This window comes from Hyperolius riggenbachi, chromosome 5 (genome assembly GCF_040937935.1).
Source record: "Hyperolius riggenbachi isolate aHypRig1 chromosome 5, aHypRig1.pri, whole genome shotgun sequence".
NCBI lineage: Eukaryota > Metazoa > Chordata > Amphibia > Anura > Hyperoliidae > Hyperolius > Hyperolius riggenbachi.
Window position 1 is genome coordinate 362,557,407 of NC_090650.1, and position 26,010 is coordinate 362,583,416.

General features: G+C 44.5%; 1 protein-coding gene across 1 annotated transcript in view; it reads right to left on the reverse strand.

The window, feature by feature from the left end:
• STAU2 (staufen double-stranded RNA binding protein 2) overlaps positions 1-26,010 on the reverse strand; it is a 353,719-nt gene that overhangs the window by 164,964 nt on the left and 162,745 nt on the right. The window contains 1 exon segment of the mRNA XM_068237509.1: positions 7,068-7,205. Within this exon segment, the coding sequence (XP_068093610.1) occupies positions 7,068-7,205 (138 nt within the window).

Genomic DNA, 26,010 nt, shown 5'->3' on the forward strand with positions numbered 1-26,010 from the left:
TGACCCCTCTCACCCTGGTCACCGCTTTTTCAGCCGGCTCCCTCTGGGCCGGAGGTTTCGGGCGATTGCCACCAAAACTTCGAGGCACAGGAACTCTTTTCCCCTCTGCTGTCAACCTCCTGAACTCCCTCCAGGTCATCCCACTACCCTCCACCGCTGTGAACTGAATGGCACCTTGCCTTTCTTAAGTTATTAACTTGTCCTCCTGCGTATAATTTCACTCATCTTCAGCCCAGTTACCGGAAGTAATCTTTATGTTCGCAACTGCACTCTGTTTTTCATTTCTAACTTGCACTCATGTTATAACTAATTATCAATCTGCAGTCCTGCCTGTTTATCAATTTGCACTCCTGTTTATGCCTATTATTATTTATGCCTTTCTGTTATCTATACCTTTGAACCCTTTACTGAGCAATTGTATGTGCCAAACCCAATTCCGAGCACAACCCAGTCGTGCCTGGCGATTAAAAGATTTCTGATTCTGATTCTAAACACCGGCGATCAGCAAAAGCGCTATGCAGATGCATCCCTATGGGATCACTCACCGCAGTGTTTGCGATTTGCATATACGCAGCATACAGCATTTTGGGGCAAATGAGAAATTGAGCCGCATCGCGATTGCAGCTGCAAATTGCAATTTGCGCTCTGAGTGTGAACCAGCCATTAGACAAAAAAACGTGCACAGATTTACTGACCGGTTCATTCTGTATACACGCAATTCCTAACCTCTCTATTTATTTGCAGTGGTACTGTAAAGCAGACTCCTCTCTGAAGCCTCATACACACGCCTGACTCAAGTCGGCTGAGGCGGGCAATAACGACCGCCTCAGCTGACAATAAGAATTGTGTATGGCACCAGACGACCCCTGACTCCCAACCTGCAAGCGACCCATCGGACGGATTTACCCAAGCCCAGCGACTACGATCCGCTCTCCTGTCCACCGTGTGATGTCACCCATACGCCGCTGGTCATCCCTCTGCATAGCAACACAGCTGACACGCGTGTGCAGCAGAGCTCAGTGATGTCGTCCAAGGGGAGCAACTCCTGATCGGTGACAGGTGACATGCGCTGGGTAGGTGCACAAGCCCTGAGACAGGCTGACTCACGGGCACAGGTACTGGAACAGTACTTCTCAGGACACACCTATTGAGTTTCTCCAGTAGACAACTCCTACCCAGATATAACAAAACTTATAGAAAGTAGCAGCAAGTGCAGAAAACTGCTAAGGCAGTATTTCAGGATGGGAAGTGGCAAACAAAACATGGATTTTTGTTGTGACACATTTGGTCAGCTTTTAGCCAAAAGTGCTGTTGCATGACTTAAAGCGGAATATAACCCTGCATTTCAACTTTGCTCTAAAACATTATTTACAGCATATTATATGCAACCAGCATTTTTTTTTACTAGACCAGCATTGGAAGGGTTACACAGAGCTTTCAAGTTCCTGGAGATTTCTGCAGACGCATCCGAAGCTGACATAGATACATTTTGTTTACATAAATGTATCCAAGTGTTGAATGTGACTCATCTCTCTGACTGAGAAGGAGTTGGAGGACAGCCAAAGAGTGTAACATTTATCAATAGATACATTTAACTAAATAGAATGTATCTATCTGAACTTCTGCATATCTCTCCACGGAACTTTAAACCTCTGTGTTTAACCCTTCCAATGCTGGTCTAGTAAAAAAAAAAATGCTGGTTGCATACAATATGCTGTAAATAATGTGTTAGAGCAAAGTTGAAATGCAGGGTTATATTCCGCTTTAAGGTACATACACACGGAAGATAACTGTCTTTAGCTGCAAGGCAGAGAAAAGATTTCAGCATGGGGGCACAAGCGACAGTTGTACACACACAAAATGGATAGCGATATCACAGCGGAAGTTGTCTGGGTCAGACTACATAGCAATGAGTGTCCCCTCCTCTTTCAGTATATATAACGCAGGTGTCTGTTGGTAGCGACCTCTGCAGTCTGCTGAAGACTTTCATACACACAGCCAAACACAAAACCACGCGACTGTTCGCACGACAAAAGCTGCACAGTTCAATCGCTCAGAAAAGACCTTGCCTGCAGACCGTCATCTTCATGGACAGTGTACACATTACACAACTGTCTCGAGACACGGGTCTCATTTGTCTTCCATGTGTATGTGTATGCCTTTGAAGGACAACCGAGGTGACATGATGAGAGATGCGTATGTACACTGCCAGACACACAAAAAAACTAGACTGTGTTCCTTTTTTTCTCTTTCTGTGCCTGAAAGAGTTAAACATCAGGTATGCAAGTGACAGTTTCTGTCCGGGTTGGGTCCGGGTCACACTATAGCATAACCCTCACTGATAACCAACTACAGCCATAAAATACTTTCCTACCAGTAAATGGCTTCTGAGTGAAGTCATTTTTAGGAGGAGGAGGATAGATGCAATTGTTTTTCTCATCAGTTGATTTTCACCTCTGATTCCTTTAAGATCACACCAACTGGTCTCTAGTCATTTTCTAGGTAATGAGGATGGAAGCTGTAGGATACCACCCCTCACGGTGTCAAAATCCATCCTAATTGTAATCAATTGGACATGTTGGGAGACTAGAGGCCTGCAGCGGATCGGGTACCCGCGGGTTACCCGAAATGTGGGTCGGGTGCCGGTACCCGAATTGATTCGAGCTGCGGGTGCGGGTCACGAGTTGCAGGTTCAGGTCAGGGTAGTCAAAACAGGCATAAGATAATTCTGTATCTTTTGCCTTCCCAAAATCTGTGATGAATTCTGGCACCAGAATACTTACTTGCCAACTTGTTTTCTGCTGATCTTTAATGCCAGCAGACTCCTTCCTGCTCTCAAGCTGAGACCTACCCTCCCCGACACTAGTGCATATAACTGGGAACATGCCAGTGTGAGATTTAAGATGTGTATTTTATAGATGGCCAGAAATCAGTGGGGCATGCTCTGTTAGAGGAAAAAAAGTGTGATAGGAAAGCTCTGTCTGTTAGTGACTAGGGGTATTTGATAGGACAAGAACTAGAGAATGTTCTGGCATATTCTCTAAAGCTGGAGGGAGGAGGCACAGAAGCACATGCCACATGTGACAAGATCTGCTGGCATCCACAGCCACCTAGCACACACAGGTATGTGTTTGCTGCATATGACAAGAATAATTAAATACAGGATTTTATTATCAAACAGGTAAAAGACAATGAGGCAGATTTATCAACACAAGTGCATGCAAAATGGAGGGAAATCTATTGCAAAAGTGAAACAATTGATGTGTGTGCTGCTTTTTATTTTCTTTTGGTTGTGATAAATCTGCTCCAATTAAAAGGTGACCATATGCTCGTTAGATTAGCAGCAGATAGATCATCGGATAGATTTCTGATCTATCCGATGTGTTTAGGAACATTTTTTACTAGGAACAGATTTCAGTATGAAATCGATTGAAAATCGATCTGATGGCATTTTTTTGCCATCAGATTTCCATTAGGTCCAATGCAAAATGATATGCAATCTCACCAGATCAACCTAGATTTTCCAGCATGTCAGATCGATTGAAATCGGACGCAAATCGATCGGTCGCTAATCGGCTCAGTGTATGGGCACCTGAACTTTGATTCTGATTGGTAAGTCCTGAGTAGGTGTGCATATACAGTATCTGTTCTCCCTTCTTAAAAGCCTTGTTGTACTCTTATGCAATCCTGATTTTCCTAATGAATTACCGTTATTTTGCTGTTGAGCTACTGTAATGAAGAAACGATAATTTAGGGTGTATATACACATCCAAATTGGATTGGCCAATTATCAATTGGATTTGGGGGGGGGATGAAAAATTGGACCCGCGCAGGCCTCTAACACAGACTTCTGTTAGATTCGATCAGTGATAGAAACACTGACTAAAATTTATAAATGAATATTGTGAAAAATAAGCAATTTTAATGATGGCGTTCCATTCAGTGACGATTCCCTTTAAAGAGACTCCGTAACAAAAATTGCATCCTGTTTTTTATCATCCTACAAGTTCAAAAAGCTATTCTTATGTGTTCTGGCTTACTGCAGCACGTTCTACTATCACCATCTCTGTAATAAATCAACTTATCTCTCTCTTGTCAGGCCTGTGTCTGGAAGGCTGCCAAGTTCTTCAGTGTTGTGGTTCTGCTATGAACTCCCCCTTCCAGGCCCCTGTATGCACACTGCCTGTGTGTTATTTAGGATTAGAGCAGCTTCTCTCTTCTCTTATCTTTTACAAGCTGGATAAATCGTCCTCTGAGCTGGCTGGGCTTTCACATACTGAAGAATTACAGACAAGGGCAAAGCTGTTTGCAGGAAGAAACAAGCAGCCTGAAACTTCAGTGCATGAGAACAGGGGGAAAGAAACAAACAAATAATCTCTTGAGATTCAAAAGGAAGGCTGTATACGGCCTGCTTGTGTATGAATGTATTTTGTATGTGTGGGCATACTGTACATCAACCTACTTCCTGTTTTGGTGGCCATTTTGTTTGTTTATAAACAAACTTTTTAAAACTGTTTTTAACCACCTTTAATGCGGCGAGGAGCGGCGAAATTGTGTCAGAGGGTAATAGGAGATGTCCCCTAACGCACTGGTATGTTTACTTTTGTGCGATTTTAACAATACAGATTCTCTTTAATGTCTCTTAGGCTACATGAACCATAAACTCATTTTGGGCCAGTTAAAGATCAATACCCTCGGAAAGGTTTGTTTGTGACAAACTCATTTTTGCGGCATTGCACAACATGATTTCACAAAAATTCATTAAATGATATTCAAAGACATCCGACTACCCACAATGATTGTCTGTTTTGAGCGACCAATATGAAGGATCTAATTGAGGACGATCGTCAAGATTTCCGCTAAAGTTAATGATGATTTGTGTCAGTCCATTTTTGCATTCCATGATTTTGAAAGCTTTATCGGACAACGATTGCTCTTCGGCGCAGATTCCCTGATCCATCATTCAGTGGGTACTTCGCTTTACACAAAGCATTAAAGAGAACGCAAGGTGAAAATACACTGATGAGATAAACCAATGGTCCTCAACCTTTTCAGTACATGTATCCCTTTGTGGGCCCTAAGCAATTGAACCCCCTACCGAAGAAAGCGCTGCGGTGAGTAGCACTCTGCATGGCGCCAGTATGATAGTACCGCCCTCCTATTGGCCTCAAAGCTATTTCAGGCGAGTTTACACAGAAAACACATGTAGTAGGCGCTGCTGTGACAGGCAGCAATTGGGGCCAATAAGGGCCTGTTTCCACTACACGCAGATTGGATGCAGAAAAACTGACTCCAATGAATGCCTATGGGAAAATCTGCATCAGAAAAATCGCGTTTCATGGAAACAGGCCCATAGGCTTTCATTGGAGTCTTGTTTTTCTGCATCCAATCTGCGTGTAGTGGAAACAGGCCCTAAGAGTTCTACTTCCCATCTCCCGTTTGAGCTCCTGGTCATTTGAATGGGGATAGCGTGCACACCAGGGTTTTCTAGTGGAGCTACTTAATGTGAGTTGCACTGCTTTAGCAGCGCAGCTGACATTCACATTCATCCACAAGTATAGGTTCTTTGGGGGCAGGTCCGCCTATTTGTCTGCGGCCTCTGGGGGACCCCCTGACGACAGCTGATGTACCACCAGGGGTCCGGGGACCCCAGGTTGAGAACCACTGAGATAAATAATTGTATTTATCCTCATACGCCTAAAAATAACGTAGTTATCCCATGGTTTCATTTTATATTTAAACATTTACAAATTAGATTATATCTTGTAGAGGTGAGAAAAAGAGACACCAGGAGCCCAATCTCGAGTAATATCGTCAGGCCTGAGGTGGTGGTATATAAAGAAATATAAATATACTCACAAAGGAAGGTTGCAAGCAAGGCACCGACTCACCTAATTTATTGTATGGGTGATCCCATTTATTAAAGTTATTAATAGGTCTTATTCTCATGACACATTTTATGGTTATATATGTAAATGTAATTTTATGGGGGTCACATATGACCTTGTATATGTATTTATATGTATGTATATTTTTTTGGGGTATGATGTCATGCTATTATATTTTAAATGTGGATTGGTACCTGAGTTCCTGTCAATTCTCTTTTAAGGCACTTGAACTTGACCTGATGATGCGGTTTGTAGCCGCAAAACGCATTGTTTGATGTGCATAATAAAACGTTATACTTTTTACGAAAACCTCGCATTCTTGAAATTGACAGCACCAAGTTAAGATTTTCTTACCTATATACTAGTTCACTAGAGTATCTATACCTTGGGCGCCTCCTACCCTTTCCTAAAAAAATAAATAAATATGCTTTTGTGCCTGCTCAGTGGCAGCCTATTATGTGTCCCTAAATGAAAATGCATGAACTAATGTTCACTATATTACCCGACAAGGTACCGACAAGACAGAAATTGACACAGCCATGCCTAAAAATGAAAGCTTTCAGGCAGCAAAAACAAACAAGTAAACCGGCCTGGTTGTTAATAGGTTTTGCATTGCACATAAATGTTTTTTCTCATCGTGTCACGCGTCGCTTCGGGTACACTTAAGGCAGAGGATAAGAAAACCAGACAAGGAAATTTAGACTGTTTTAAAGAAAGTTTGGTCCAGAGAGCATCTTCGTAATAAAGAAAAAAACAAATGGACGCAAGGACATATGACTTGGAAAAACATACATAAAAGTGTGACCTAAAATATACCAGTAAAAAGCTTCTAGATATTTCACAAACTGAATGGTGAACTTCCTATTTGGACGTGTTGGAACACAGTGACTGCTCCTGGGTTTCTTTAGTTCTCTGCAGAATGCTATTCAGTACGGGCACAAGCTAAATTAGGAACGTTTCCAAACCTCCATTCCCATGCATGTATCTTACAGACAGATTGGGCAATAAGAGTATTAGTCATGTAGTGGATATTGGACCTGAAAGTGTTCAATGACACATTTTTATTTTTACAGGGCATAAACCTGCAAGTCTATGTAACCTTATACATCTTAATTCTGTAAAACAGCAACATCATTCACAAGTGAAACAGCAGAAAGCCCAGAACATCTGATACATTACCTGCATAATGAATTCTCTTCTGCGCTGAATTCCTCTCTCTGACAGCAAGACATACTCAGGTTCCTTCTCTTTCTTAGCCTGCTGAATCTGAGCCAAGCGACTGATTGGATTCATCCCCTGGCCATATTCTGGGGAAGCCTAAAGGAGGACATTTCAAGGATTACAAATTAGAAAATTGAAGGCTGCATAATAACGTAAAAACAAAAGGTATCTGTGACCTGAAAAATAAAAGGAACTGGACAGAATTCACAGTTTAGTAGTAACCCACCACCTTCTTCATTGAGATATTAAGCTAGACGTGTACCTGGTCTGCATTATGGGAGTTCAACATAAATCAAAACATTATACAGTACTAGCGGTAACATGGTCCTAAATGTGGACCTAAGGAGTTTGGCTGATTCCTAATAAGGCAGTACTTCCTTATCCAGCTTCCCACATAACAGAGCGAACAGAAAACTGGGATTATCTTTGATAAGTGACTGTATTACCATGCATCTGGTAGGGCTTCTCATAATCTTGGGCTAAAATATCACTGCAGAGTTTCTATGACTACTGAGTGAAATGAGTGAGCCTCTCGCCACATGTGCTGATCTCCAATATAAACTGGTGATGTAGAAAACTATGGCAGGTCTCAGCAGTTCTGCAATTAGACTGAAGATGAAAGTTTTTCTATTGCAGCCATTTTCTTTAACAATGTTTGCAAGGATTTTTTTTAAAGGTGTTAATGTAAGAGTATTGTGACCTTAAGCCCCCTACACACGCTCAACCAAGGACGCTTACTACAAACGAGAAGACAAATTTAAGCGATAAACAGATGCACCTTGACGAGCACACGATGATAATACACACCGCACGTAAAAACGAGCGACTTCCTTAAAAGACGTGTTTACCATTTCGTTAAAGCTCCACAGCGACGTCTCTTCGCCATAGTCGACAATAGTACAGAATACCATAATCGGCTAGATTTGTGCACACATTAACAGTTTGCAGACGTCTTCTCAGCATCTTTTCCAAAATCAATCCGAATTCCGGAACGATTCAACCTCTTATCTGCCGTTTCTCATCAGTCGTCGCTCAGTCGTCCGCACGTCTACACGTGAACACTGTCGTTCAATTTTCCCAAAACGTTTGATTTTCGCTCACTGTAAAAGATGGCGGTTGAGCAGGTGTATGGGGCTTTAGCTTGATGGCTATAGGTCATTACAGGATTTGATAATCAGTAATCTAATCAGGGTCAAGCTCCACTTCATGCATATGTGCGGACGTACTGCTCCTGCTGCGTGCTACAGTGCAGGAGCCGTGTCAGTAGTGGAGCGCAGCTCTGATCAGCAGGTGGGTCTCGACAAACAGCAGAGGATTTCCTCTCCTTAGGTAATTATTTGTTTCTGAACCAGAGCTTCTGCTCGGGTTCTCTTTAACCACATTTAAGAGCCTTCATGGAGAACTCAATCCCCCCAAATGTCTCAGAAAAAAATGTTGGTTGTGTTTTTTCTATTAAATGTATGAATTTTGTGGGATAATGTAAAATTCATTTGCATTATGAGTGCATGCATTTTCTTAAAAAAAACAAAAAACAGCTACTGCACTGGTGGGATTGGGGTACACTGATTTCAATGAAGTTGCATGCAATGACAGAACAGGTACATTTTTACCAGGTGGTAATGAGCCCCCCACTTGAAACATAGGGTATGTGCAAATTATAACAATGAATTAAAAAAAAAAAAAAAAAAAGAAAAAAAAAAAAAAAAAAAGCTATCTGCCTAATCTACTTCCACTGTAAGGAAGGGGTTGGGTATTTTAGAGATAAAAAAAAGTGTTCCTGAGAAGTCAAAGAAAGATTTGATACTTACCGGGGGCTTCCTCCAGCCACATAAGCACAGCTGAGTCCCTTCATTCTCTGGCTATCGGTCCCAGTAACTGGGTCAGCCACGCCAGTTGGGCTCTTCTGCATATGCACAGAAGATCCCGTCTGACGCAACTGAGCAAGATTACTGGAACCAATAGCCGGAGAACAGAGGCACTTGGGAGGACGCAGAGGGACTCTGCGGTGCTTATGGGGCTGGAGGAAGCCCCCCGGTAAGTATCAAATCTTTTACTGACGTCTCAGGTACACTTTAAATCAGGGCTGTGGAGTCAGTACAAAAATCTTCCGACTCCAACTCAGACTCCTCAGTTTCTGAAACCACGACTCCGAATCCAACTCAGACTCCGGGTACCCAAAATTGCTCAGACTCCGACTCCTCAGTCTAATACTTAACAGGGCTGTGGATTTCGTACAAAAATCATGCGAGTCAGACTCCTCAGTTTTTGAACCCACGACTCCAACTCAGACTCAGACTCCGGGTGCCCAAAATTGCCCCGACTCCGACTCCAAAGCCCTGCTTTAAATTGCTGTCCGCTTGAAGGCATTTTTAATAACATGAACAGGAATTTGTGCCTCCTTCAAAATGTAAACCTCAACTCTTTGCTGGCTATTGAAGAAACAGCAAAATTGGGATACCTCTTGTAAAGCAGCATACAGAATGAGATGTAATGAGGTCACCAGACTCTGAAACATGTATGGTACGGTTCTAAAAACTAACTTTCAAATGAGCAGCAACCTTAAGGTAAGTTTTGTACTTGCTTCACTTAGATTCAATTACTGGAGCAAGATCACCGTGACTTATAGGTCAATATTGGTGCCCCCTTTCCACCAGTGCGATTCCACTCACAGCGATTCGGGAAAGCCCTGCATGCTGTGTGGTGCAGGTGGTACTTGATGTTTTCAATATTAAACATTCTTGTGTTCCTCCCCCCTTTATTATTTTTTTTAGTGCCCATGGACAATGCACGAGAATGTAAATTGTCAAATTGACTCGTATCCATAAGGTAGGGGCAGGTGACATTGCTCAAAAATGCCTACATCTGATGGCCCCCATAATCTCTAGGTACGCCATTGCACAAGATCATTTTTATTTGTAAAATTGTACAAGTCCGGTGCCTCACTCTCACTGAACACCTGACCAAATTCACGCCCATTCGGAGGAATGCAAGAGCGTCTATAATAACTTTTTATTGGTAAACTTGTGCCTACATCTCCTCACTGAATGTCTGCAGACAATTCTAGAGATAAAGACCTTGGCCCATTAACAAATTAAAAGCCCCATTTAATTCCAATAGCTCATTAAAAGCCCCAAGCACTTAATCCCCACTAGCTCGTGAAAATAGTTTTGAAGATAACGGGGTAATCACAACAGTGGAAACAGCCAGTAATCCTGGTGGAAAAAGACATTTTAAAGAGGTGACCGAGAACCTAAGAATGTGGTTATGGGAAGGAGACAGTAACACAGGAAGGACCAGGGAGGGGAGCTGCATTAGCAGTAACTGGAGAAGAAACCTGCTTGCGTAGTCTGACGAAGGCAGAGTTTGCAGCAGAAAACAATGAATTTCTATCAAATTAAGTCTGCTCACACCAAAGCAGTTTATATGTGTTCTTTCCCTGGCCGCTCTCCAAGACTCCGGCAAAGCGTTACACAGGGAATAGATCATTGACTTTTAAATGGCATTGTAAATTCTTTATTTCCAGAGGACAGGCCCTCAGAACAGCTTGAATGTAGCTGTCTGTAAGCTGTGCTTGTATTTCAATGTAACTGACCAGGAAGACTTGAGTAAATGTGCTAATGTCTGTTTTATGGACTTTTTTATGGGTTTGTTAGTGGGCTGTATATCTCATCATGACACGCCATTACCAGCTAGCATTGGCAACATGCTTCCAAGGGCCATTACAAAATTATTCCTTTAGGGGCAGGTTGCAGCAGAAGACATACCGCAATAAATATGCAACATTAAGAAGCCAGTGTCATTAAAATGAAAAACGGGAGACAGCTCAAGCTGAAGCACTGACCCAACTTGATGGCACCTTCTTCTTAAATCATGTCTGGATTCGCTTTAAAGGAAGATCATTAGCCATTGCATGTGGGCTGAAGGAAACTTCCAATGCTTTGGGTCTGGTGCTTCTACAAGAAAGCCAATACTGTGTTAATAGTCGAGGAGGGGAAAAGGCACAGAACTTGGCAAGGAAGAACCAATTCACCACGTGGAATCTCATTTGTATGCAAATATGCACAATAGATGGCAATTCGTAAAAAAAAAAAAAAGGAAAGGTTTGCAAGCCTCTCTCTTCATAATTAATACAACATTAAAAATATATATATTTCAATTTTTTTTTTAGTATTTATCTAGCACAGACATCTTCCAAAGAGCTGTACAGAGTATATTGTCATGTCACCTAACTGGGCTCACAATCTAATCCCTACCATAGTCCTATGTCTATGTATGTATCAAGTAGTGTATGGGGGAAGCCAATTTAGCTGTACATTTTTGGGATGTGAGAGGAAATTGGGGTGCCCAGGGGAAACTCACGCAGACATGGGAACAACATACAAACTCCATGCAGATGATGCCCTGGCTGGGATTTGAGCTGGGGATCTAGTGATGCAAGGCTAAAGTGCTAACCACTGTGCTGTCACCGTGAATGCACGCATATACATAGGTCTTTAATAAACATGCAAGGGCATAATAATAAAGCAGTATAAAAATACAGCTATTAATACTCTATAATAAAACCCGTGTCCCTGCGTCAGGCTGTCCCTGTGTAGCCGGGGCCGTGCTTATCGCTACTGCGCATGTGCGCAGCACGGACCCGGACAGCAGTTTTGACTGGAGGACAGGGCCAGTGAGTGACGGGTGCACGCATGCGGACTAACATGCGGTGGCAGTATCACTACCACTACCTAGAGCCCGTTTTTAAACGAGCTTAGGTAGACTAGTAGTAATCTAAATAACCTAATTTGCAAGGTTTACTTTTAAAAGTGTCGCTGTAATAAATGTTACACAAATATTGTGATACAGAAAATTTAAAGGTAAATATGTGCAATAAATGTTACACTATACAGAAATACTCCTCAGCCACTGCCATGCCAAGCAGTGTGCTGTATTCAAAGAAGGGCGAGGAGGGGCGACAGAGTGGCACATAATCAAGAGCAATACAGAGGGTGGGGTAAGACTACAATCCATTTGGGGTCTATAGATTTGGCATACTGCATCGCTGAACAATGTTGGGAGTTAAATGTACACTCACTAGATTCTTGGATGAGATGTCGCCTAACAACATTTTAACCAGAGATTGTCTGGCACATGTCTATGAGGCTTTGGGTTAATGCACTTCTTAAAATCCTCATTTCAGATCAAGAATACATTGTTGAGGTGGGAGAATTTGCTGATAAGCAGTGTCTAATAAAAGGCACATACACACAGGGCACAACTGTCGCCACAAACACGTGGCACGCACATGTGAGAGACAGTTGCCACGTGTGTATGATGCGCACGGCATGAACTGTCGCCGGATAGTGAAGTTGCTTTACGATTGAAAAGTTCAATCGCCGGCTTCTGTCTCCGCAACTGTCGCTAGTCCGCCACGCGTACTACGTGTGTATGCGGATTAGCGACAGGAGACAAATGCAAGTAATTGGAGCATCCGGCTGGGGGATGGTCCCTTCACAGACCGCTTCCGCCTCCTCTCTGCCTTTCTGGCGAGATGTGTGTAGCTGTCGCTCCCTGGTCTCTCGGCTGCATGCAACGGGGACAGTTGTGCCCCGTGTGTATGTAGCTTTATGGCCCATACTCACGAGGGACTTTTGTCGCCTCAACACGCGGCGCGCGCGTGTTGCGGCGACAGGTCGCCCGTGAGTATGGGTGGTCGCACACGCGCGCACCCCGAACTGTCGCCCGCCGCTCTTGTCGCCATGCGATTGAAAGTTTCAATCGCATGGCAACAGTCGCCGCCGCACCTCCGACGCAACTGTCGCTAGTCCGCGTGAGTACGCGGACTAGCGACAGCAACCTCCATAGAGGTGAATAAAGCTTCCGGCGGGGGGAGGAGGAACGTCGGCGACAGCTTCCGTCTCGCCGCTGGTCCCTCTTCCGCGTGTGTACGCGGAGGGACCTGGCGAGAAGCTGTCACCGGCCTGTCGCTAGCACGCTCACGTGTGCTGGCGACAGGCGATTTTTGCAGCCCGTGAGTACGGGCCAGTGAGAGGCAAAACATGATTACCCCCATTAAGGGACATTTTAGCCTGTGGTTCCTACAACCAGCCAGCCTTCACATTACAGAGACATGTGTGCAGAAGCTGTGCAACCTGTCAGATTCCAATTCAACTAAGAAAAAGCTCAAGTACATGTTGATGCATCAGTGGCTTAAATTCCTCCTTTCCCCACAAGAATCCAAAGACACGACAATAGATGCTTAGGTAATACCTTTAATAACTGTACAAGATGTCTTTGCAAATAAAGAATGCAAAGAACAATTGTTTGCTGAAAGACATCATCTCAGCCAAGAAAGCAGATGGCAGACCAAAAATAGACAATAATGCAGCCAAGCAGGGAATCGTGTCTATAGGTATCTTAACAGGACTTAATTTCTCTAGATTGAAACCTCAATCTATCCTCAGCATTATAATGCAATGTCTAACAACGAAATCAACATGTAACAATACTACATCTCTGTACTATACTGTATAATTGTACCTCAAGGTTCTGGAACTATTGACTGTTCTGACTGAGCATATGATGAAAGTATACATAACATTTTAACTGCAGTGAAAACTCTGTTTCTACTGTTTTAATAACACACTTGTTTTAAGGAGGTTAGGAATATTAATCTTTTTCTTTAGCATTTTATTTTTCACTCGATTGCTCAAGGCTCTAGAAGTTTGCTCCTTTACTGGAAGAAAATGTAAGGTTTACTCCTGAAAGGTTAATAGATCTGTTCCAGTCAAATGGTCCTCAAACATCCCTAGAAACCTAATCCTGTGGTAGACTCTTTAATCTGGGTCAGACAGTGACAGTCCCTTCTTTGCTTCACTAGACATCAAAACACAGGGTCATCTTCAATTAAGAAAAAACAGGTCTTCCTGTCTGGCCTTTTACAGTGCATTTGTCACTTATAATTTAGTAGCTTAATAGCACTTCAAGGTCAATGGGGTAGATGGACTGATCAAAGCGGTATCGGCCACAGCTGGGAGTTTAATCTGCAAATTAAAGTGTTGAATACTCTATGCTAAACAAACTGAATTTGATTTAACTGACGCTACAAAAGCCAATGGAATACCCAGACAGCTCATGGTGACCCAGAACCACCTGGAAGGTATAAAGGGTTTAAACCAAAAAACCTCTCCTTTAAAAAAGCAATAATTTTGCCTTCTTAAACAGAAGGCATTGTGATAATTCAGCTGTAAGTGAGCAACTGTGGTTTCCCATGATGTCTTACTTCTGGATATGCAAATCATCTCTTTATGACCTTGAAAGCAAGGCTGCACATGGATAACCAGTGGTGTACAGTGAGCCTGTAGCCAATACATTTTACAAAGTCATACCAATCCAACATAGTATGGCTCTGTAAAATGTATCGGCCACAGGCAAATTACACACCAGTAATTCTGGATGTGCAGCTTTTTTTTAAGGGTATAGAGAGATTATCTGTATATTTGGGAGTGGTGCATCATGGGAAACCACAGTTGCTCACTGAGGGCTGGTGCACACCGAGCGGCTTTTTCAGCGTTTCTGCAGCCGCTTGCGGCTGCGGATACGCTTGGTCAATGTATCTCAATGGGGTGGTTCACACCAGAGCGGGAGGCGTTTTGCAGAAACGAATCCTCCCGGGGTGAGGCATTTTTTGGATTGCGGATGCGTTTCTGCCTCAATGTTAAAGGGAACCAGAGAGGAATGGGGGATAAAAAAAAGGAAAAGATTTTATACATACCTGGGGCTTCTTCCAGCCCCATAAGCTTGAATCATTCCCACGCCGCCGTCCTCAGTTTCCTGGATCCGCCGGTACCGGGCCCGTCACTTCCGGCGGACGCGGCCAATTGTCCGCATCACAGGGGCTCCCTCCATACACGTACGCATGCGGCTGCGCAGTAGGCAGCCACATGCGTATCTGTATGGAGAGAGCACCCTTTGATGCGGAGAATTGGCCGCGACCGCCGGCCGACTGGCTGACTCGCGGCAATGACGGGACCCGGTGGCGGCGGATCCAGGCAGTGGAGGATGGCGGCGTGGGAGCGATCCGTGCGTATGGGGCTGGAGGAAGCCCCAGGTATGTATATTTCCTCCTCTCTGGTTCCCTTTAAGTATAGGAAAAATGCAAACCGCTCTGAAAAACGCCTGTTCAGAGCGGTTTTGCAGGCGTTTTTGTTACAGAAGCTGTTCAGTAACAGCTTTACTGTAACAATATATGAAATCTACTACACCAAAACCGCTACACAAAACCGCAAAACGCTAGCTGAAACGCTACAGAAAAATAAGAAAAAGCGTTTCAAAATCTGCTAGCATTTTGCGGATCTGCTAGCGGGTTTTGGTGTGCACCAGGCCTTACAGCTGAAATACCGCAAATACCTTCGGTTTTAAGGCAGAAAAATTACATTCTACAAATGCCATTGTCATATAAGCAATATCAAACCTGTCAAAACATGAAAGAAGTGCAATTAACTGAATAAACTAGGAATCTTAAAAAGAGAGTCATTTTTTTTTTACCTTAGTTTGGTGTGCAGTTATCTTCAGCATTAGATTCCAAGCTGATTCACTGCATTCCCGCGGCAGAACAAGTTATTTATGTCCCTGAAACAGCCTAGCAAAGTTACACGACTTTCCAGGTCGCATATTTTGCTACCTGGAAGAGGCAGAGCTGTGCGCAGGAGCTCTGCCTCTTCTCCAGTCAATCTTCGCCGATCTCCACCCCTCTCAGTGAAAGAAAGACAGAGGGGTGGGAGAGGCGGAGATCGGCCGAGATTGACTGGATAAGAGGCAGAGCTCCTGCGCACAGCTCTGCCTCTTCCAGGCCGCAAAACATACGATCTGAAGAGTCGTGGAACTTTGCTAGGCCATTTCAGGGGCCTAATTAACTCGTTCTGTTGCAGGAATGCGGCAAATCAGCTTGGAATATAATGCTGAGGATAACTGCATATCAAACTAAGGTAAGAAAAACTAACACGCGCACACATAAAACAAAAACACAAAAAAAAAAACCAAAACACTTCAGTGTGTCTTTAAGCTGCATGCAGACCCCTTAAAGGCTATAAAGAATTATTTTGTTAGACTGACCACTATAAGGCGTGTCTGATTCATTTATTTAAACATCACATTACAAGCAAAGTCTACTAACTGGTGAGTGTCGAACAACAATAAGCCTTTATCAGGGCTGTGAATTCAGAGCAATTTTTGGGTACCTGGCGTCGGATGTTTTATAAACGGAGGAGTCTGAGTCAGATGATTTTTGTGCCGACTCTACAGTTTTGCTTTTTAACCATCACTTAATGCATTAGGTAAATTCAGGCCATGTAAACGGGTTAAAGGTCAAAATTTGAAATTCGCCTTTGGATAAGCATATGGGTGAGACTAGGCACCACTTGTAGGTCACAAAGTTACCTTCACATTTGTAACATCCAGCAATGTACCACCTAAAGCGATGTCTCGACAGGCAGCTAGTTACATTGCAGTGAAGTCTTAAAAGTTTGACTTTAGTATCACAGTTTATTTTTGTTTTTTTTATATAGCGCCAATATCTTCCACCAGCTATACATAGCTTAAAATAAATATTGTGGCGCAGAGAGATGCATGAGAAGTTCAATACACAGTATAGTCAGGATATTCAGCAATACAATGGAATGCGGATGCCTGGCAGGTCCACACTTGCGTAGTGAAGCGCAGCTGACCAAATTACCGACGCCGGCCGTGAGACAACAGCCTGGAAGAACGGTCTGCATGGGGCTGGATGAAGCACCAGGTAAGTATCAATGCTGCAGTAGTTTATGTTTCAGGTTTCCTTTAAAAGTTGGAGCAGAGCAGATTTGAGTAAATGGCAAGCAGACAAAGAAGGCAGGAAAGCTGGCACTGCTGCAAGTGTTCAATTTATTGTAGCAAAGATAAAGTGCAAACATGCAACAACTTGCAAAAAATTATGGCATGAGGAAACACATACCCTGGTGAGAAGAGGCGTGAATGGCGGTGGGTGCTGGGCACAGGATGCCTGACGGCCGTTTCGCACTAAACAGCGCTTCTACGGAGGCTGCAACAGCAAATCTTGCAGCCTCCGTAGAAGCGCTGTTTAGCGCGAAACGGCCGTCAGGCATCCTGTGCCCAGCACCCACCGCCATCCACTCCTCTTCTCACCAGGGTATGTGTTTCCTCATGCCATAATTTTTTGCAAGTTGTTGCACGTTTGCACTTTATCTTTGCTACAATAAATTGAACACTTGCAGCAGTGCCAGCTTTCCTGCCTTCTTTGTCTGCTTGCCATTTGATGTTGTTGCTTGAGCACGCTGAAGAGGTTCAGAAGAAGAGGGGTTATGTGTAGTCCTCCTGTGCAAACCGCTTGTTTCCGTAGCTGATGCATGCATGCCAAATCGCTGTAGTGCCAACCACTTGCTTTTCTTTGAATTCACAGATTTGAGTAAAGACAGGTTCCAAAGAGTGGTCATCTTTGTGGGTGGAAGTAGAGGACCACTGGGAGAGATGAGTAATAGAAATTTAGTGGCAGTAGGGAATTTAACATCTATGAAGACATTGAGGATCCCAATAATGATAGAAAGTAGGTCAGTGGAATCAAACTGGAAAAGCCATGCAGAAAAGTGGTGTATAATAATCAAGGGAAATCTAGAGTGACCATAGATGACTGCAATCTGGAAGTAGTGAGGAGAGTAGACACTGACAGCATGAACTTTAAGGCTAGTTTCACAGTGGGACGTTACAGGCGCACGTTAGAGCAGTCTGTAACGCACCCCACTGCACAGCAATGAAAAATCAATGGGCTGTTCACAGTGCCCACGTTGCGTTACACAGTAACGCTGCGCCATTAGACAACGTACTGCATGCAGTACTTTGTAAGCGGCAGAGCCGCGTTAGACTGTTTGCACATGCTCAGTGATGTTGGGGAGGAGCGGAGAGCGGCCAGGCACGTGGCTAATTAATATTCACTGCACTCAGTGACGTGCAGTGTTTACTTCCTGGAGCGGCCGCTGTGTGCTGCGATTGGCCGGCTGGACCACGTGATGCCGCATGCGTCCAAGAGTGCGCATTACGGCATCACGGACGCCAGAGTGAGCTGCACAACGCGACTCACTCTGACGTCCAAAGCAGGGAGCACCAGGCGTTGTGTTAGGGGCACGTTATGCGACCATAACGTCCCCTAAAACGCAACGTCCTGGTGTGAAACCAGCCTAAAAGAAGCCAGACATGAAAGGTGCAAGTGTGTAAAAGACCATAAATAAGAATACCCACCCGCCCCCACGTCTGCTAACAGATCTGGGAGTGTGGCTTAAAGGGAACCTGAAGCGAGTAAAACATTTAAAATAAAAACACATGATGTAGCTGCAAATGAATATTACATACTAACCTCACTGTCCGTTCCACTCAGAAGCTCACCATTTTCTTTTTACAGTGATCCCTTCCAGTTCTGACAATATTTTGTCAGAACTGAAATATACCAGCAGCTGTCATTTACAACTGAATGTGCTAGGTAATGTCCATGCTTCAGCAGCTTTTGACACAGTTGACCATCCCCTACTACTCCATTCCCTCCAGTCCATGGGCATTCATGACCTCGTCCTGGCTTGGCTCTCATCCTAACTCTCCAACTGCACCTTCATGACCTCCTTCAATGAGTACTCATCTACCCCCAACCACCTCTCTGTAGGAGTCCCCCAAGGCTCGGTCCTTGGCCCCCTACTGTTCTCCCAATACACATCCTCCATTGGCAAAGATATCTCCTCCATGGGTTTTAATCATCATCTCTATGCAGATGACACCCAGATCTATCTCCACACCCGTGACCTATCCACCACTACCATAGACAAGGTCTCCTCCTGCCTATCAGCCATCTCCTCCTGGATGTCTGCTAGGTTCCTGAATCTAAACTTGGATAAAACAGAATTTATGATCTTCCCACCCCAGTCATCCCTGACCCTCCCAGATGTGAATGTCACCGTTAACCACACTAACATTCACCCTACATCTCAAGCCCACTGTCTAGGCGTCACCCTAGACTCTGCACTCTACTTCACCCCCCATATCCAAAACCTCACAAAGTCCTGCAACTTCCACCTCCGTAACATCTGCCCTTTCCTGACCTCTGCCTCCACCAAACTCCTCATCCATGCCCTCATAATTTCCCGCCTTGACTACTGCAACACCCTTCTGTCTGGTCTCCCTATGATGCGAATTGCCCCGCTGCAGTCAGTCATGAATGCAGCAGCAAGAATTATCCACTCCTCCCATCGCTCCACCACGGTGGCTCCACTTTGTAAATCCCTCCACTGGCTTCCTATCCAGTCCAGAATCAGATTCAAGATACTGTGTCTGGCCTACAAATCTGTCCACAAAACCTGCCCAACCTACATTTCCAATCTTACCCAAAGGTACACACCTAGCCGCTCACTCTGCTCCTCCAATGAACTTCGCCTGCCTGTACCCCGCATTACCCAATCCCATGCACGCCTCCAGGACTTGGTGAGCTGCTCCAACACTATGTAACTATGTAACTCCCTACCTAGGGTTTTCCCCCTCCAACATCTTCAGGATGGCCCTCAAAACATATTTTCATTTTGGCCTACCCCCCTCCCCCCCACACACACACACACACACTACTGCTCTAAACCCACAGCTGAACTCTGGTCCCCTACCTTTTGTGTCCCCACCTCTCCCTCTAGATTGTAAGCCTTGGGGCAGGGTCCTCCTCATGTCTCCTACCAGTTCACGCACCTCTATTACCATACACCCATCCTCTGGATTCGAGAGAGCTTGACTTCCCTAATCTCCATGCTCCCATGCAGTGACTGACTAAGCATTACCTTGTACTCATACTGTGCTGCATGATCTGGTTTTTCTTGTATTCATGTATTGTCTTATTGCTGTATGTCACCCCTAAATATTGTCTGTACTCTTAATGTACAACACTGCATAATATGTTGGAGCTTTATAAATACAATAAATAAATAATGCTTCCCTATGGCTCAAGTGGGTGATGTTTAACAGTGCGTTGACCAGGAAGCGGTTTTAGTGTAATTGTCATTTTCAAAATGGAGGACGGAGAAGTCCATTAATCACAGTGAAAAAATGGGACGTAGGAGAGGAGAAAGGGATTGGGGAGTAGACTACACAGGACACACGTATTCAGTTCAGGTTCTCTTTAAAGAACATCTGACGTGAGAGGGATATGGAGGTTGCCTATTTATACCAGTTGCCTGGCAGCCCTGCTGATATATTTGACTGCAGAAGTGTCTGAAGAAATAACACCAGAAACAAGCATGCAGCTAATCTTGTCAGATCAGACAATGTCAGAAACACCTTATCTGCTGCATGCTTGTTCAGGGTCTATGGCTAAAAGTAATAGAGGCAGAGGATTAGCAGGACTACCAGGCAACTGGTATTGCTTAAAAGGAAATAATATGGCAGCCACCACATTCTTCTTGCTCCAGTTGTCTTAATGTTACAAATAGATATATGTTATGCTATTAATACAAACCATGTATGTTCCAAGTATCATCATGTATTTCAGTAAACTACAGATAAAGGGCTTTTTTGTTTTTTTAAGTTCCCATTGACGAATGTCAAGCTACCGGAAATTAAAAGTATTAAGTATCCTTTCCATGGATCGTCAATATTTGAAACAAAGAAGTACTGTTTGTGTAATGGAAAAGCTCATAGATTGCCATTAACAACTGGAAAGGAGAAAACAGCTATCGGTTGTTTACAGAACTTTTCAAAGAAAATAAAATGTGAGGTGCAGAGGGGAAACTTTTCGTCATGGGTACGTATGCCTGAACACCCAGCAATGCTTGAAGCAACCACAGCAGCTGTGCGAGGCAAGCAAATATCTTGGCCCTGATGCAATTCACTCAGCTAAAACACTTTCAATATTACACTGAGAACAATTTCAGAACTTGCCTTTATAAGCTACACTAGTCAAACGTTTAGAGGAAAAAATATATATATGCAGATATGATGAACAGTTCCATGGCTTTTATTTCCAAAGTCTGATATCATCTGAGCAACTTTGCTACAATACGGCCTAAAATAATGACTTGCATGCCAGTAACCTAAAACCTCAAAAACCATGTATTCCTCAATCTATAATTCAAAAGACTACTAACTCATCTCAGATCCACACACAGCTTCCCTTTACCTACTGTCCTATACCTTAAACGTTTAGACCAGGGCTGTGAAGTCGGAGTTGGAGTCGAGGAGTCAGTCGGGGCAATTTTGGGCACCCGGAGTCGTTGATTTCATAAACTGGAGGAGTCAGGAGTCGGATGATTTTTTGATGAGAAACCGCCGCATGCTCTGACATCAGGGCGGCGGATTCCGCGTCCAATGCGGCAAGTTGCACGCATAGGCCTGCGCCTCTCAGTAATGCGGGATGCGGAGAAAACGCCACACGCACGGACAGCGGTGCGGCGGATTCCGCATCTAACACAGCAGAAACATTACAACGCATGACTAGTGTGGCTGGGACTGATAGTCCACATTAGTTTAGGAGGACGCGCGCGCGGAGAGGCAGGGCCTTTATGGCCGCCAGAAGGGGGTCAGCTGACCAAGCCGGTCAGCTGACAATTTCAGCTACATTCATTGGTCCAGCACTTAGGGGAGGCGCTGGTGTATATATACTGGGTGCTGGTCATTCATCTGGTGTCTGGCGTTGCGATCACTACGTGGCAGCACTCAGACCTTGTCAGTATCTGTGTTAGACCAGTTTCCAAGGTGTTGATGGCCAAGGAACTCACACCTTAGTCTAGGAATTCTGTATCATCTGTGTTATTGTCTTATTCTAGGCTAGTTCCTGGAGTGTGAGAATCTTGGAGCTCACACTCAAGCTTAGGCATTGTTGATTATTTGTTATGACCTTCTGCTTTCCTGACCATTCTTCTGATCTCTGATTTTGTACCTTTGTCATTCTGATACTCTGTTGCCAAACTTGGCTAGTCTCTGGAATCTGCATCTGTCTCCTGTCTCTGTACTGTATCTGTCCGTGTGGTTACGACCTGGCCTGTCCGACCTCGAGAACTCTCTCTCCAGTTAAGAGATAGTTCACAGATCTGTTAGCAACACTGCCCATTGGTGTCACTCACGTTCTGTCCTTCCCACTGTCTCAGCCTGGCTCCGCCCCTTGGGGAGCATCAGACCTGTGGAAGGAATCTGATCCATAGCAGTAGCTCTTACTGTCAAGCACCTATCTTTCGGGTGCTTTCCTCAAAGTATTACTGTTGCACCAAACACTCTCATATCTCAGGTGTCCAGAGGTTAGAAGATATATCTGATTATCTGTGATACTGCAGAGCAATAATCGGGTATATTCTGCATTCTCGGTGATACTGCAGATCACCGGTAATCAGACCCTCTCTGTGTTACACCGATCGTTACAGATAGAAGAATTTTGTTTTTTACAAAGTTAGTAAAATATACTGTATATCCTTGTGTTAGATACTACAAGGAGAGCTTGGGCTACAATGGAAGGAATTTTATTATAATGATTATGCACTTATACAGCACTGACATGTTACACACTTTACCTATTACACCAAATAATGTTACGGTCCCTTAACAGAGCTCACAATGCCATGTCCCTACCATATTCACAGTCTAATATCCCTACCATAGTTGAACAGTTGAGGGAAACCAGTATTCTAGCCAGCAGTGGGATTCTCCTGTGCACTCAGGTTTCTTTCTACATAACAAAACCAATGGAGAAACCTACAAACTCCACAGTGTGTACTGGATAGGACTGAAACCAGGGCACTGGAAAGAGACACTATTAACCATTTAGCCACAGTACTGCACAAATGATCAATGTATTGTTAAAAAGGAATTACCGTACAGAAGATGGGAGAAGCTTGTGAGAATTCCTGTATACACAAATGTGTGGAGATGATTCTAGTGGCTGATAAAAGACCAGTGTATACAGACCTACATTTTCAACCCTTGGACCCAAAATGATAATATGGGGCTCTGGGAAAGTCCTACAAATACTTTTCAAATAATATCCCTAATCAGCATAGTGCTATTAAGCGGTTATCAAGATGTACTTTTTTTTGTTTTTTTAAGGCAGAAAAGTAGACTAAAAGGTATGCACACATTCACAATGCATGTTACCCATAGACATCAATACTCAATCTCCTGGACAACTGTTTGGGGCAGAGTGCTGTACAGATATCACTTGGTTACAGTTGAGTGACTCCATTTGTTGCTATGGACTGGGGAGGAGTAAGGACAGAACGGCTACCAGGGGGTGGAGTAAGGAGGGAAACCATGCACTTGCCCTTCTACAGCAAAAAAAAAAATAGGTAACTCACTAGGGATGTAAATAGATAAAGCAGACAAATTTGATGAGGACATTTGGTAGTAAGAAGGAAGAGTGTTTGGATAAGGGAGTGACGTGTTACAGAGGCGTTTGAATGTTAAGCATGGGCAGACATGAGGGGTACTCTACGATGAATACTAGCTTACAATGTCATTCAGCACTTATTTGCAGGGCTGTGGAGTAGGAGCAATTTTTGGGTGTCTGGAGTCTGAGTCGGGAAAAATGCACTGACTCCTAATGAATTTAAACTGTAATTAAAATAGATAATATGATAAAAATGTTTTCTCTCAGATAATAGTCATACATTTATACATACAGTAATAGCTGTGCTTAGTCCACAAAAATAAAATAAACCAATAAAAAAATAGTTACCGTATATACTTGCATATAAGCCGACCCGCATATAAGCCGACCCCCCAACTTTTACCTGAAAAAACAGGGGAAAATGATTGACCCCCATATAAGCCGGGGGTAGGAAATGCTGGCCGCCTTATTCCCCTAGTGTGTCCCAGTATAGCTAGTAAAGTGCCCAGTATGGGTAGGTAGTGCCCCAGTATAGCTAGTATACTAGCTAAACTGGGGCACTATACTAGCTATACTGAGCACTATACTAGCTAAACTGGGGCACTATACTAGCTATTACTGAGCACTATACTAGCTAAACTGGAGCACTATACTAGCTATACTGAGCACTATACTAGCTAAACTGGGGCACTATACTAGCTAAACTGGGGCACTATACTAGCTAAACTGGGGCACTATACTAGCTAAACTGGGGCACTATACTAGCTAAACTGGGGCACTATACTAGCTAAACTGAGCACTATACTAGCTATACTGGGCACTATAGTGCTCAGTATAGCTAGTATAGTGCCCCAGTTTAGCTAGTATAGTGCCCCAGTTTAGCTAGTATAGTGCTCAGTATAGCTAGTATAGTGCTCAGTATAGCTAGTATAGTGCCCCAGTTTAGCTAGTATAGTGCTCAGTATAGCTAGTATAGTGCCCCAGTTTAGCTAGTATCGTGCTCAGTATAGCTAGTATAGTGCCCCAGTTTAGCTAGTATAGTGCTCAGTATAGCTAGTATAGTGCTCAGTATAGCTAGTATAGTGCTCAGTATAGCTAGTATAGTGCCCCAGTTTAGCTAGTATAGTGCTCAGTATAGCTAGTATAGTGCCCCAGTTTAGCTAGTATAGTGCTCAGTATAGCTAGTATAGTTAGTATAGTGCTCAGTATAGCTAGTAAAGTGCTCAGCATAGCTAGTATAGTGCCCCAGTTTAGCTAGTATAGTGCCCCAGTTTAGCTAGTATAGTGCCCCAGTTTAGCTAGTATAGTGCCCCAGTTTAGCTAGTATAGTGCCCCAGTTTAGCTAGTATAGTGCCCCAGTTTAGCTAGTATAGTGCCCCAGTTTAGCTAGTATAGTGCCCCAGTTTAGCTAGTATAGTGCCCCAGTTTAGCTAGTATAGTGCCCAGTGTAGTGCCCTGCCCCGCACGCTCCCTCCCTCCCTCCCTCCCTCCGCGGCTGCTATTACCTGCTTTAGGCAGCGGCCGCTTCCTAATCCGGGTTCCCCTCTTCATCCTGCGGACTCCGTAACTATCACAGCAGCGCGCCCGGCGCTGCTGCTGTGACGATGCAGGGGCCAGGAAAGAGCGGTTCCCCTGGTAACGGCGAACCGCTCTTTCCTGCCCCCTGCATCGTCACGGCAGCAGCGCCGGGCGCGCTGCTGTGATACAGTTACGGAGTCCGCAGGATGAAGAGGGGAACCCGGATTAGGAAGCGGCCGCTGAAGCAGGTAATTTAGCAGCAGCGGCGGCCGCGGAGGGAGGGAGGGGGCGAGCGAGCGGGCGGGCGAGCGAGCGGGGGGCGCAGACCACCACCCACGACTCGCATACAAGCCGACCCCCCAACTTTTGGCCCCCTTTTTGGGGGTCAAAAATTCGGCTTGTATGCGAGTATATACTTGTGCTGCTTCAATAAAGCAGTCCCCGTATTTTTAAAGTCAGATACACATCCGATTGTGACTGTATATAGGATGTGTACACAGGAATCTCATATGTTACTGCCAGAACCCGAAGTCTGGCCACTTCGGGTTCTGGCCGGTCACAATGCGAAGTCGCCGGCTGATCCGCCCAATATACAAAATGCCTGTGAATTTTGGACTTTGGCCGGCCAGAACGCGTTGTGACTTACCTTGGCCGGCCAAGTCCCGAAGTTTCCTGCACCGCTCCCCCGCCAGCTGCTCTCCTCTACCCTCCACACCGCCAGCCAGGAAGCCCCGCTCCTCCCCCGCTGCCATTCCAGACCTCAGATCAGGGCAACCGGACCGGGGAAGCAGAGAGAGCAGCTCACGCGACCCGCAGGACGCATACACTTCAATGCAGAAGTGACATCATTGAACACTTGCGCATTGAAGTGTATGGGTCCAGACGGGTAGCGCGCGCGCGCACTACCTCTCTCAACCTCTCTGGTCGCCCTGATCGGAGGTCTGAGTACTAGTGCTGGCACTGGCAGCCTCCAGGAAAGCCCTCCCTCAGCCCAGCCAAGCACCCCCAGCCTAA